This window comes from Oncorhynchus kisutch, linkage group LG6, assembly GCF_002021735.2.
Source record: "Oncorhynchus kisutch isolate 150728-3 linkage group LG6, Okis_V2, whole genome shotgun sequence".
Taxonomy (NCBI): Eukaryota; Metazoa; Chordata; class Actinopteri; order Salmoniformes; family Salmonidae; genus Oncorhynchus; species Oncorhynchus kisutch.
Genome location: NC_034179.2, coordinates 80,338,674 through 80,352,752, shown reverse-complemented (window position 1 = coordinate 80,352,752; position 14,079 = coordinate 80,338,674). Strand labels below are relative to the sequence as shown.

General features: G+C 42.1%; 1 protein-coding gene across 2 annotated transcripts in view; it reads left to right on the top strand.

Moving 5' to 3' along the window:
* LOC109879637 (forkhead box protein K2) overlaps positions 1-14,079 on the top strand; it is a 30,367-nt gene that overhangs the window by 9,538 nt on the left and 6,750 nt on the right. For both annotated transcript variants that reach the window (XM_031827818.1, XM_031827817.1), the window contains exons 2-5: positions 42-230; positions 3,717-3,867; positions 10,598-10,744; positions 12,071-12,264. In XM_031827818.1, the coding sequence (XP_031683678.1) occupies positions 42-230; positions 3,717-3,867; positions 10,598-10,744; positions 12,071-12,264 (681 nt within the window). The remainder of the gene's footprint in view (positions 1-41; positions 231-3,716; positions 3,868-10,597; positions 10,745-12,070; positions 12,265-14,079) is intronic.

Sequence of the window (14,079 nt, the reverse complement as noted above, 5' to 3'; positions counted from 1 at the left end):
TGTGGTAGGTGAATTTTAACCTTTTGTCTCTTTCTCTGCAGGTGCACTTTCAGGTTTCCCAGCACAAATATCAAGATCACATTCACAGCCCTGTCCAGTGGAAAGAGGGAGAAGCGTGAGGCGCCTGAGTCTCCAGTAAAACCAGTCCACATCTCTCCACTCACCATAAACATTCCAGACAACATCGCCCACCTCATAAGCCCCCTGCCCTCACCCACCGGCACCATCAGGTACAGTAACAGTAGGCCTGGGCCTCAGTTAACCTTGAGATAACTTATTATCATACTGGCCTGGCGGCTAATCCTTAGTTTATTGAACTCTAGGGGAAGCTGTGAACCAGGCTCAGCTTGCAGCTTAGGTCACCTCCTAAACCACAATCTGTCCAACACAGCTTTATTGTGTGTACTTGTTAAGCCTAGTCTGTGTGTAGCCATTGGCAGTCTTCACTTAGCTGCTGTGTGTGTGTTGTCTGAAAATACATAGCTCCTAGCAATGTTAATTTTGACAGCTGTTTTAGTTTTAATACCTTTTATTCTCAGTCACATTTTAGTAATTTCATCCTTTGTTAGTTATTATTAGTCTGCTAAAACTCTAGGCAGTTTGTCTATTTTAAGTCACAGCCATTTAGGTCACATAAGTGCATTTTTTTTCCTGTTTTTAAATTATGAATATTTAGGCTACCTCTAACTTCAATCATGTGCACATTCCTTGAAAAGGGGGGAAATTGAGCTTTACAAAAATGCCAGGAGTATTACTGTACTACTAATATTCAACAAATAGCATTTGTTTTTTCCATAGTTACAAGTCAAGTGTCCTGTAGGCTTGGGTGGTATACTGTATAACGGGGTATTTGGAAGAAGCCATGGGAGGATTTTCCAAAACATTATTTTACGTGATGAAGCTTACCGTAGTTCCCCAGAACAGTTGAGCCAGTCACGTGTTTGTTTGTAAGTAGCACAATTGGAGAAAGCCATGTGGTGAGTCCACAGCATTCTATATCGATTGGCGAGTCTCTGTTGTGCGGCGCACATGAGGTGATGAAGCCATCAGATATCTTATAATGGCTTTCGGACAGAAGTCAGAACGCTAGATGAGGTCTGTACAGCTGCCATTTTCCCCCCGTGTTTTCTACTAGTGTTTAAAAAAATAAAATAACTTTTTTTTTTATCTGGGCCATGTAAGCATGCATCCCAACTTTGTTCATTTGCACCGTTACTCTCGTTCGCTTTCACTTGTAAATGTCCATACAGATCAAAAATCAAATTCGGTAGCTACTTTTGTTTAAATTTATGAGCTGTATTTTCTGGTCTTAGTAATTAGTTTGTTTTGCTCGTTGGCATTTCGCAATTAGTTTGCTCATTTTTGTTAGCATTCTGGTAAGAAGCCCAGTTGAATTTTCTTGTTTGTAGCGCCCTCTTGTGTGCTATGCTGGTAATACCGTAAATTCTAGAACGAGAGAAGGACTGTATGACGAATTGAAAATCTGTATACCGCACAAGCCTACTGTCCTGGCTTCGCATCAGTTTAAAAGTTTGAACGAGTGGCTGAAGTGACCACCTGGGAACTGTGTGGGAGAGCCTGGCAGATCAACTCAATCAGACCGTGCAGCTCATATGTAATGAGAGGATTGAATGAAATATTCTACACGCATGCATGCAAAACAGTTGAAAAGGAGCTTCATGTCAAATGAAATGTGAGACGAATGTACGTGGAATCCTCCTCTTCACATTTTCGTAGACTAAAATGATAATTAATTTGTAATAGTTTTTTCCAGTGCATTTCATTATCGTAGTAAATTTAGACAGGAAAAATAGGTTAATTTAGCCAACAATAACTAAATCAACACTAGGGGTGTGAACGTTTAAATGGAAATTGGGATCCTTAACGTTAGGAAACATTTTTAAATTCACATTGCAGTTATCACACAGCATGTTTTGTGTGTTTGCCAAACTAGACGATAGGCTATATAGGCCTGGGGAAAGTTGTGTAAAGGTTGACTCAACGATATGACTTAGCTGCAGAAAGTAAACTGCATAGTGGGTAAATATCCGCAACATCTAAGAGTGTTGAAGTGCTTGGCTCAACTTCTCAGCTGTTTTTGTCCTCTTTCTGCCTGGTGGCCGACCTGCCTATACTGTGCTCCTCCCCTCTCTCTCCGTCCCTCGCTAACTCGCTATGAAAGATGCAAGTGATTCTGTTCTCTGAAGTATGGTAACTAATCCAGGGCTCTACAGTGCGCATATGCGCCTAAATATTTTTCTGTGCGACCTGGCCATTTTGTTTAGGAGCGCCTGGAACATTTGAAGGATTCTAGCTTTAATATCTCAAATATTGTTAATTGTGCTCAGTTGTTAATCAGGCTCCTCCATTCCAAAAATTCCTAGCGGAATTGAATCTTAACTCTCCAGAAATGGGGAGTTGACGTGCAAGTCTGAGTCAATTATTTTGGCGGCAACTGTCCACCACTGCGTCATCATTGTTAACAGTTGGATAAATGGCAGAGAAAGGCAAGCGACAGCACTGAAGCCCTGTATGGCAATACTTTGTGAAGTGAATGTGAAGGAAATGCACATTTTGCGAGGTGGAATTTAAGTACAGTAATGGTAGTACAGGTGCAGTGCTTAACCATCTGAAAGGGGCACACCGTGAGACCCAAAATGGTTTTAGCAGCTGAATTGTGAATTCACGTGGAATTATTTTCTTCCTATCGTTTTAACGGAAAACCGATGATAAACATGGCTGTTTAAACATTAAGAACTTTCCCCCCGTGCGTCCCAAACTGCTGCATATACCCTGACTCTGCTTCCACTGAACGCAAGAGAAGTGACACAATTTCAGGCACCGCATTGATTATATGTAACACAGGACAAGCTAGTTAAACTAGTAATATCATCAACCATGTGTAGTTAGCTAGTGATTATGTTAAGATAATTTTTATTTTTTTAATAAGATAAGTTTAATACTAGCTAGCAACTTACCATGGATCCTTGCTGCCTGCACTCGCGTAACAGGTGGTCAGCCTGCCATGCGGTCTCCTCGTGGATTGCAATATAATCGGCGTCCAAAAATGCCGATTACTGATTATTATGAACACTTGAAATTGGCCCCAATTAATTTGCCATTACGATTAATTGGTCGACCTCTAGTGTGAATCACCCATGAATTTCTACTAGCACATCTGCCAATCAGCTACGGCGCATTGCACCGATGATGGAACTGCTCCAGATACATTGAAGAATGGAAAAAATAATATTATTTTCATTTGATTCTAACCAATCATCAGTGTTTATCTCCAGATTATTTGTTTGCTTCAGCTAATGACAAATCCTTAAGCTTTTTCTGCTGTTTTACCTCAAATTAATGCCTCATGAAACGGTTTTGATCTCCTTTCAATATGGGTTAGATAATGTGAGTATTTGCATAGGTGGTGTGTACCAGTCTGACTGCAGGCTACTGCAGGAAAGGGTACAGATAAGCTGAGCCAAGATATTTATTTTAGTGGGGCCCCCTATTCCTCAGAATAGCTTGGCTAATTGTAAACCATTGCTTGATTTCTAAAAAAGGAACTGAGGTCATCAGTGGATCAATTATGCAGTTTTGTTTGTAGCCTAAAAGTATTGCATTATTCTTAGTCAGATAATTTGATATGTACTGTGTTTGTCATCATGCTGACAGAGACTTGGTGACTAACAGCCTGGTCCTCTTCTTCCCCACAGTGCTGCCAACTCGTGCCCCTCCAGTCCCAGGGGAGCGGGCTTGTCCGGCTACAGGATGGGCCGCATCGTTAGCTCTGCAGAGCTACAGCTCATAAACGACAACTCCCAGTCAGAGAACGACAAGGAGGCCTCAGGAGGGGACAGCCCCAAGGTGAGCACCACATACAGAGCATCTACATTGAACATGCTTTTAGTCTAAGGCTAGGCTTAAATTCATCTGTGTCTGTGAAACTGGCATTTTTAATTTAGTGGCAATCGGCAGTTGAAACCATAAAATGTCATCCCTGCCACTGTTTTGGTAAAAAGCTTAGGGATGGAGCTGGAGAAATGTAACCACTCTCAAATTTATAGATGGAACTATGGATGCAAGAATTGACCAACCATGATATCAATATAGCTTTAATGTTATGAGTGTGTACAGTGTTTGTTTACATTCACTTTGTTTTAGTGCTGAGTAGGGTTGCACATTTTGGGGAATATTCAGAGGTGGAAACTTTCTGTGGGAATTAACGGGACTATATGGTAATTAACGGATATCTATGCAAATTAATATTAATGCCATTTAAATGTATTTTTTTTTTGCTTTGGATATATTTACCATATCATATGGAGACAAAAACATAAACCCTTTACCTTATCATAAGTAGACATAATAGCAAATGTTTAAATCCTTCCAATAGAGAATTTTATTCAATAAATTAAACTTTAAATGACTTTTCACATGGGATGATTTCACTGAACAACAAAAGAAAGTGAATATTGAATGATCTCCAATGATCCATATCTCCCAAACAACTTTTTCATCATGCATCTGTAAAATGATAGTCTAGAAACTAAAGCTTTGGTTGTCTTCCTCTCAGGCTTCTGTCTTCTGCCTGGATCTCCTCAATGTCCACCTCTTGAACATCAGAATCTGAGGCCTCATCTTCACTGTCACTTTCCAACCTTGTTGAGGATGACTTGTTGTCAGGCTCAAAAAACCTCAAATTTGCCTGGATGGTCACCAATTCTTTTTCAACCCTTGTATTGGTCAGCCTGTTGCGTGCTTTGGTGTGTGTTCCCAAACAAGGACCAGTTGCGCTCTGAGGCGGCTGATGTTGGTGGGATTTTGGAGATGATGGAGGCAACAGGGGAAAAGAGCCGCATACCCACAAAGTCCTTTCCACCAGGTGGCTGATGAGATATGTTGGCATGACTGCCATATTGCTTCTCCATGCCAAAGCCCTTGCTTGGAAGTTTAGTTCGCCAGACTGCAAATAACCCTCATCAAGGCCAAGGTGGCGAGACATGGTAGTGATGACACCATAGGCCGTGTTGATCTCTGCACCCGACAGGATGCTCTTGCAGGCATACTTGGGGTACAACGTATGCGGTGGTGTGTATGGGCTTCAGGCAGAAGTCTTCACGCTTTCTGATGTATTTCAGAACTGCAGTTTCCTCTGCTTGGAGCAACGGTGAAGTGGGCAGGGCTCTAAGGATTTCTTCTCTGACATCTGCAAGCAGAGTCTGAACATCAGACAGGATGTCTCCCTCAATCTGTGTAATGGCTACTGTTTTAGGTTTCAGGCTGATTACCACTTTCTCCCAAAATACATTACCCAGGAGGATCCTCTTGAAGGGTCTGTGATATATTCTTGGAGAAACTCCTTCCCCTCCAGGAGACTGTCAAACATGATGACATGTTGGGCAGCTTCAATGTGGTGCTCTTATTCTTCTCACTTTGCTTGGTGAGGTAGATTGCTGCTATAACTTGATGACCCTTCACATACCTAAACATTTCTTTGGCTCTCTTGTAGTGTGTATCCATTGTTTTCAGTGCTATGATGTCCTTGAGGAGCAGATTCATCAATGCATGAGCAGCACAGCCAATGGGTGTGATGTGAGGGTAGGACTCTCCACTTTAGACCAAGCAGCCTTCATGTTCGCAGCATTGTCTGTCACCAGTGCAAATACCTTCTGTGGTCCAAGGTCATTGACTGCTTTCAGCTCATCTGTAATGTAGATAACGGTGTTTGTTTTCCCTTGTGTCTGTGCTCTTGTAGAATACTGGTTGAGGGATGGAGATGTAGTTAATTATTCCTTGCCCTCGAACATTCAACCACCCATCAGAGATGATTGAAATAGTCTGCTTTCTCTAGGATTTGCTTGACCTTCACTTGAACTCTGATCTCTGCATCCAGCAAATGAGTAGATAAAGCATGTCTGGTTGGAGGGGTGTATGCTGGGTGAAAAACATTCAGAAATCTCTTCCAATACACAGCCTGTGAGCACTAGTTGCGTACACAGCTCGAGCAAGACATTAATCAGCATTTCACTGACTACGTTCCTCCATTGAGTAAAAAATACTGACTCCAGGAGGAATTGTGTTAAGGTGTCTGATTCATAATTTTCACCTTGAATAGAAGTAGAGGGACTTTTGTCAGAGGTTGTTTGTGATCACTGAGGAAATGTTATGCTCTTGGCCAGATGATTCTGCTTCATTGGTTCATTCTTCACATACAATTTGACACAGTATTTGCAAATGTACACAGCTTTTCCATCTACATTAGCTGCAGTGAAATGTCTCCACACGTCAGATAGTGCCCGTGGCATTTTCCTGTAAAGATTAGGGAAAAAATGAGTTAAAAAAAACACATACAATTCCATGTACAGATAAATAGTTAAGCAGTTAGATTAAACAACTCCTTTGTGAGATCAGATGTTTTAAAATGAAACATGAATGGAAACAGGTGAATTAACACTCCTCAGTTAGCAGGCTCAAGCTAGCTAAAACCCACATGGTAGCAAAAATTAACTAGCAGAAATTGTTAACAAGTTAGAAATGATTTAAACACTTTGCTGTAGGCTACTATTTACTAGTTAATAAAACATGTGTCATATAAAATATATTCACCCCATCCAGTATTGAAAGCATGTAGTCCTTGGCTCAGACAGTGTAGTAGTGTGGGCTCAGTAGCATCTCATTAGTGTGCAAGATCTTGAGAATCAGCTGTACATGTGATGGAAGAATGCACTGTGCATGCAGAGGGTTGCAACTCCATTGAATTGGGGAAAGTTTAACCAAAATATACCACAAGACCTAGAATTGCCTTATGTGTATCCCTCAAAGGTTCACTGTTATAAGTTAACTTAAAAAAAGAAAAAAGAATTGAAGCTAAATTCCTGGGCATAACTTCCCATGGGAAAGTTCTGGAAAGTTTCCGCCGCTTTGCAACTCTAGTGCTGAGTGATTAGTGCTTTTCCTTTTGGTTCTATTATTAAAAAATAATTACTTTATTTACTTTATAAATATTTAAAATAGTTCAATTGTTGGGTATATTACATTTTGTTTTATTTGACTTTTTATTAATTCCAAGTCATCTCATCTCTATAGAGCTGCTGTCTGACAAAATGTATTTTAAAAGTTCTTGAGTAAATAAGGCATACTTTTACAACTTCTGAATATCAACTATCAATCACTTAGCATGTATTTTCAGGTAGAAATACCTCCCAAAGCAACTGCTCCCTATGCCTCTCACTCACATGTCTTCTGTCTCTTCTCTCCCTCTGTGTGCCCCACACAGACTGGACAAGTAGGTGTGAAATAGTTTATGGCCATGTTGGTTAATTACTGTGCTAATATATGTAGAATATTGGCCAGTTGGAAACTACAACTACCATATCACACAGTTTGGACTTGATCTGATATCTCTATTCGTAAAAAAAAAACATATCTGATGTTTCGGTTAATTGCTCAACACTACTTTGTTTACAAACATTGGAGTAAAACAAGTTTGTTTGGATGGGGTATGACAGTTGAACTAAGCTCGATGCATTTATAAGTTATATTCTTCAAGAATCAATGGGTACTGCAACTGCAGATTGCCCTTTTTAAATAAGTGCACACTTGAATTAATTGAAGAGGAAAGGTCGTCATGTGTCTGCCTGTTTTGGCATTTTAACTGATGCATGTGACAAAACAAACCCATGGTTGTCATCAAATGTAATTTGTCACATGCTTCGTAGACTAACAGTGAAATGCTTACTTATGGATTGTTTTCCAACAATGCAGAGTTAAAGATGAGAGGAAAAATAATATACCAAATTGAGAGACACGAAGAATAAAAACCCAGTGAATTAGAAATAGCATGGCTATACATATAGGGAGTACCCGTACTGAGTCGTACAAGGGTACGAGGTAATTGAGGTAGCTATGTAACGTACACACCGGTAGGGATAAAGTGACTTGGCAACAGGATAGATAATGGGCAGCAGCATATGTGCAAAAAAGGGTGAATGCAGTTAGTCCTGGTAGCCATTTGATTAGCTCTTTAGCAGTCTTGTTTAGATGTCTTATGTCTCAGGGGGAGAAGGGTCCTGTTGATTTCAGACTTGGTGCATTGGTACTGCTTGCTGTGCAGTAGCAGAGAGAACAAGTCTGGCTTGGGTGGGTGGCTGTCTTTGACAATGTTTTGGGCCTTCCTCTGACACCGCCAGGTATAGAGGCCCCAAGTGAGTCAAGATGCTGTTGATGGTGCAGCTGTAGAACTTTTAGAGGATCTGAGGGCCCATACCAAATCTTTTCGGCCTCCTGAGGGGGAAGAGGCGTTGTCGTGCCCTCTTCACGACTGTTGGTGTGTTTGGACGATGATAGATCCTTCGTGATGTGGACACAGATGAACTTGAACCTCTCGGTCCACTCCACTACAGCCCTGTCGTTGTGAATGGGAGTGTGCTCACCTCTACGTTTCCTCTAGTCCACGATCAACTCATTTGTCTTAGATGTTGAGGTTGTTGTCCTTGTCTTGTGAATTGGAGTGTGTCCAGGGTTTCTGAGATGTTGTTGATGTGAGTCATGACCAGCCTTTCAACGTATTTGATAGCTACAGATGTGAGTGCTACTGGCCCTCGTCATTTAGACAGGTTACCTTGGCATTCTTGGGCACAGGGACTATGCTGCCCTACCATGCAAAAAGGCAGTAACTGCTCATAGCGTGGAACTGAGAAATATGTTTTTTTATTTACGTTGGTTTCACAGTAACTTTATGCGGTTACTGCTAACATGACCCACATTTTCTCCAAAACACAATACAATAGAGGCAGGATACTTGTCCACATGATTAAGCATATATTTAATGTAGCAAAAAATGACTAACTCATTTTTGACCAAATGAGCAGTTACTGCCTTTTTGATTGGTAGGGTAGAATTGTGGTCTGCTTGAAACATGTATGTATTACAGGGATATGTTGAACATATCAGTGAAGACCTTTTCCTGCTTGGCAGCTCATGCTCTGAGGACGTGTCCTGGTAATCTATCTGGCCTTGTGAATGTTTACCTGTTTAAAGGTCTTACTCACATTGGCTATGGAGTGTGATCACAGTCATTTGGAACAGATGGTTCAGTGTATCTTGCCTCAAAGCGAGCATAGAAAGCATTTAGCTTGTCTGGTAGGCTCATATCACTGGGCAGCTCATGGCTGGGTTTCCCTTCGTAACCTGTGATAGTTTGTAAGCCCTACCACATCCGGCGTGTGTCAGAGCTGGTGTAGTACGATTTGATCTTAGTTCTGTATTGACGCTTTGCTTGTTTGATGGTTCGTCGGAGGGTGTAGTGAAATTTCTTACAAGCATTTGGCTTTGTGTCCCGCTCCCTGAAAGCAGCAACTCTAGCCTTTAGCTCAGTGCTGATGTTGCCAGTAATCCATGTCTTCTGGTTGGGATTTTTACGTACGGTCACTGTGGGCACGTCGTTTGAGTTTGTTTTATTTTTTACAGGGACAGTGCACATTAATCAACTTTTCAAAGTGCCGGTTTTAGTCAGTCGGCTAATTTTCAACCGCAGTCCCTGGGAAGGTTGTCGATGCACTTATTAATGATGCCAGTGACTGATGCCATCGGCTGAATCATGGTACATATTCCAGTCTGTGCCTTCAAAACAGTCCTGTAGCTTAGCATCTGCTTCACGGACCGCTTCCGGTCACTTGAGTGAGCTTTTGCTTGTAAGCAGGAATCAAGAGGATGGAGGTATGGTCAGATTTGCTAAATGGAGAGAGGGATGTATATGCATTTCTGTGTTTGGAGTAAAGGTGATCTAGAGGTTTTTTTCACCTCTAGTTGCACAGGTGACATGCTGGTACAAATGAGGTAAAACGTATTTCAGTTTCCTGCATTAAAATCACGGCCACTAGGAATGCCACCTCTGGGTGAGCATTTTCTTGTTTGCTTATGGTCTTACACAGCTCATTGAGTCCAGTCTTATTGCCAGCATCGGTTTATGGTGGTCGAAAAATATAATGATAACTCTCTTGGTAAACGGTATGGTCTACAGCTTATCATAAGGTATTCTAACGTGAGCAGAACCTCCGACGCACCCCCCCCCCCCCCCCCCCCCCCCGAGCTTTCCCGATGCCGCCGTTCTGTCATGCCGATGCATAGAAAAACCAGCTAGATTAATATTTTCCTTGTTCCACCACGACTTCAGAGAAACACAGGATATTAGTTTTTCAGATCACGTTGATGGGATAGTCTCAAACAGAGCTCGTCCAGTGATTGCATGTTAGCCAGTAGCGCCACCTACTTCTTAGTGTCAGGGATTCGGGCCTGGTCTGGGATAATCAATATGTCCTTTGACTCATTGCACTAAAAGTCCTCATCCAAATCGAGGTTGGTGATGGATTTTCTGGTTTCCAGAAGCTCTTTTCAGTCATAGGAAACGATGGTGTAAACATTGACGTAAACATTATGTACAAAAAAGTTAAGATCAATGCCCAAAAACACAAAATAGTTAAATTGGCCAGGAGCCCGTGAAACGGCTACTATTCCCTCCAGTGCCATTGCTCACAATATGTGCTATGCTACCAAGTAAATGACACCCCTTCTTCCTTCCTCTTCTTCCCTTTAGGATGATTCCAAACCGCCATACTCCTATGCACAACTGATAGTCCAAGCCATTACAATGGCACAGGACAAGCAGCTCACGCTGAACGGAATATATACTCACATCACCAAAAACTACCCCTACTACAGGACTGCAGACAAAGGCTGGCAGGTGAGAAATGGCGTCTTTCAATACAAATAATTTAATTAAAAATGGTGCATGTGAGGGAAAAGATCTGAACCTGTTTTGAATAGCATTCCATTATTATAGGATTCCACCACATGGTTATATTTGAAATATCTCAAAAACCAGAGCATAGCCCCTTGATTTTTTTCCACATTTTCTTGTTTCAACATGGATCAACATTGTAGTTACTCCACAATACTAACTTAATTGACAGAGGGAAAAGATGTCTGTACAGAATAAAAAATATACCAGAACATGCATCCTGTTTGCAACTAGGCACTAAAGTAATACTTGCCAAAGCAATTAACTTTTTGTCCTGAATACAAAGTGTTTGGGGCAAATCCAGTACAACACATTACTGAGTACCACACTCTATATTTTCAAGCATAGTGGTGGCTGCATCATATTATGGGTATGATTGTAATTGTTAAGAACTGGGGAATAAATGGAATGGAGCTAAACACAGGCATAATCCTAGAGCAGGGGTACTCTACTCTTACCTTATGAGTTCCAGAGCCTCCTGGTTTAAGTTCTACCTGATAATTAATTGCCCAGGTCTAAATCCGTTCCTGATTAGAGGGGAACGATGGAAAAAATGCAGTGGAACTGGTTTTGAGGTCGAGGGTCTTTGAGGAAAACCTGTTTCTCTCTGACACTGGGAGATGAATTCACCTTTCAGCAGGATAGTAATCTAAAACACAAGGCCAAATCTTCACTGGAGTTGCTTACCAAGTAGTCTGTGAATGTGGCGGAGTTACAGTTTTGACTTAAATCTGCTTTAAAATCTATGGCAAGACCTGAAAATGGTTGTCTAGCAATGATCAACAACCAATTTTGACAGAGCTTGAAGAATAATGGGCAAGTGTTGCACAATCCAGGTGTGGAAAGCTCTTAAGAGACGTACCCAGAAAGACTCAAAGCCTTAATTGCTGCCAAAGTATTAACTCGCTTGTGAATAATTATGTAAATTTGATTACTATTTAATTTTCAATTTGTTAGCAAATATTTCTAAAAACCTGTTTATTGTGTGTAGATGAGTGAGACTCTCTAAATACATTTTGAATTCAAACAAAATGTGGAATAAGTCAAGGGGTATGAATACTTTCTGAAGGCACTGTATATTAAGATGTGCTTTGACTAATATGCAACCTTGTAAAAGTACACATTCACTGGCTTCAAACTGAAGGGCGGTACATGGCTTATCCCATCTGTTTCCAAGTTGTTTTTGAGCATGTGCCATTGAACTGTGACGTGAATAACAGCCTTGGCTGCAGTGTGTTCGTACTAACACGACGGCGTATTCTGTTGTAGAACTCGATCCGTCACAATCTGTCACTGAACCGCTACTTTATTAAAGTAGCCAGATCGCAGGAGGAACCGGGCAAGGGCTCGTTCTGGAGGATAGACCCGTCCTCAGAGGGCAAGCTCATGGAGCAGGCCTTCAGGAAACGAAGGCCGCGGGGTGTGCCCTGCTTCAGGACCCCCCTCGGACCCCACTCCTCCAGGTATGGACCTACTCACTCTCTCAGGTTTCAGTCACTCGATGAGCTCGCTGCATGCTTTACTGCAGGGGTCTCCATCCGGTTGCTCGCAGCCCATCTATCCACAAATCCACATTGACATTATCCCATCCCTAGTTAGTTCCAGTTGGCCTAAAAAAAGCCAAATGTAACACATCTGCCAATAATAAAAAAATCCAGCAATAGTTCCCCTGTATGTCTGTGTAGTGCACACATTTCTCTTCTATTCACTTTGTGTAGCCAGTAAGACAGAATGATAACCGTCTTCAGGGTAGACAGTAGGCTTGGGCGGCATACCGTATACCGGGGTATTTGGAAACAGCCAAGGCATAGTTTTTCAATACCATTGAAACTTTCTTTTAAGTTTTTCAATATGTTGTTTATATTTTGTTACACAAACTGACTGCAGGTATTTACTTAAAGTAATATGTTAGGAGATCTTAATTTCACCTGTCACATTATTTTACATTATGAAGCATAGTTCCCAGAACAGTCATGTGGGGCGGCAGATATGTGGTTAGAGTTTGGCAAGTAACCGAAACGTTGCTAGATCGAATCCCTGAGCTGCCAAGGTAAAAATCTGTTCTCCTCCTGAACAAGGCAGGTACCAACTGTTCTTAAGCCATCATTGTAAATAAGAATTTGTTCTCAACTTCATACGGCTGAAATCCCGTTAACGGGATCGAAACCGTGGATTGATGGCAGCATTCGCGTGAAACTGAAAGCGCGAACCACTGCTTTTAATCAGGGCAAGGTGACCGGAAACATGACCGAATACAAACAGTGTAGCTATTCCCTCCGCAAGCCAATCAAACAAGCTAAGCGTCAGTATAGAGCCAAAGTAGAATCTCAATTCAACGGCTCAGACACGAGGTATGTGGCGGGGTCTACAGTCAATCGCGGATTACAAAAAGAAAACCAGCCCCGTCACAGACCAGGATGTCTTGCTCCCAGGCAGACTAAATAACTTTTTTGCCCGCTTTGAGGACAATACAGTGCCACTGACACGGCCCGCAACCAACATGCGGACTCCTCTTCACTGCAGCCGACGTGAGGAAAACATTATTATTATTATTATTATTTTTTTTTTTTTTTTCTTACCTTTATTTAACCAGGCAAGTCAGTTAAGAACAAATTCTTATTTTCAATGACGGCCTAGGAACAGTGGGTTAACTGCCTGTTCAGGGGCAGAACGACAGATTTGTACCTTGTCAGCTCGGGGGTTTGAACTTGCAATCTTCCGGTTACTAGTCCAACGCTCTAACCACTAGGCTACCCTGCCGCCTAAACGTGTCAACCCTCGCAAGGCTGCAGGCCCAGACGGCATCCCCAGCCGCGCCCTCAGAGCATGCGCAGACCTGCTGGCTGGTGTGTTTACGGACATATTCAATCAATCCCTATCCCAGTCTGTTGTTCCCACATGCTTCAAGAGGGCCACCATTGTTCCTGTTCCCAAGAAAGCTAAGGTAACTGAGCTAAACGACTACCGCCCCGTAGCACTCACTTCCGTCATCATGAAGTGCTTTGAGAGACTAGTCAAGGACCATATCACCTCCACCCTAGACCCACTCCAATTTGCTTACCGCCCAAATAGGTCCACAGACGATGCAATCTCAACCACACTGCACACTGCCCTAACCCATCTGGACAAGAGGAATACCTATGAGAATGCTGTTCATCGACTACAGCTCGGCATTTAACACCATAGTGCCCTCCAAGCTCGTCATCAAACTCGAGACCCTGGGTCTCAACCCCGCCCTGTGCAACTGGGTACTGGACCTCCTGACAGGCCGCCCCCAG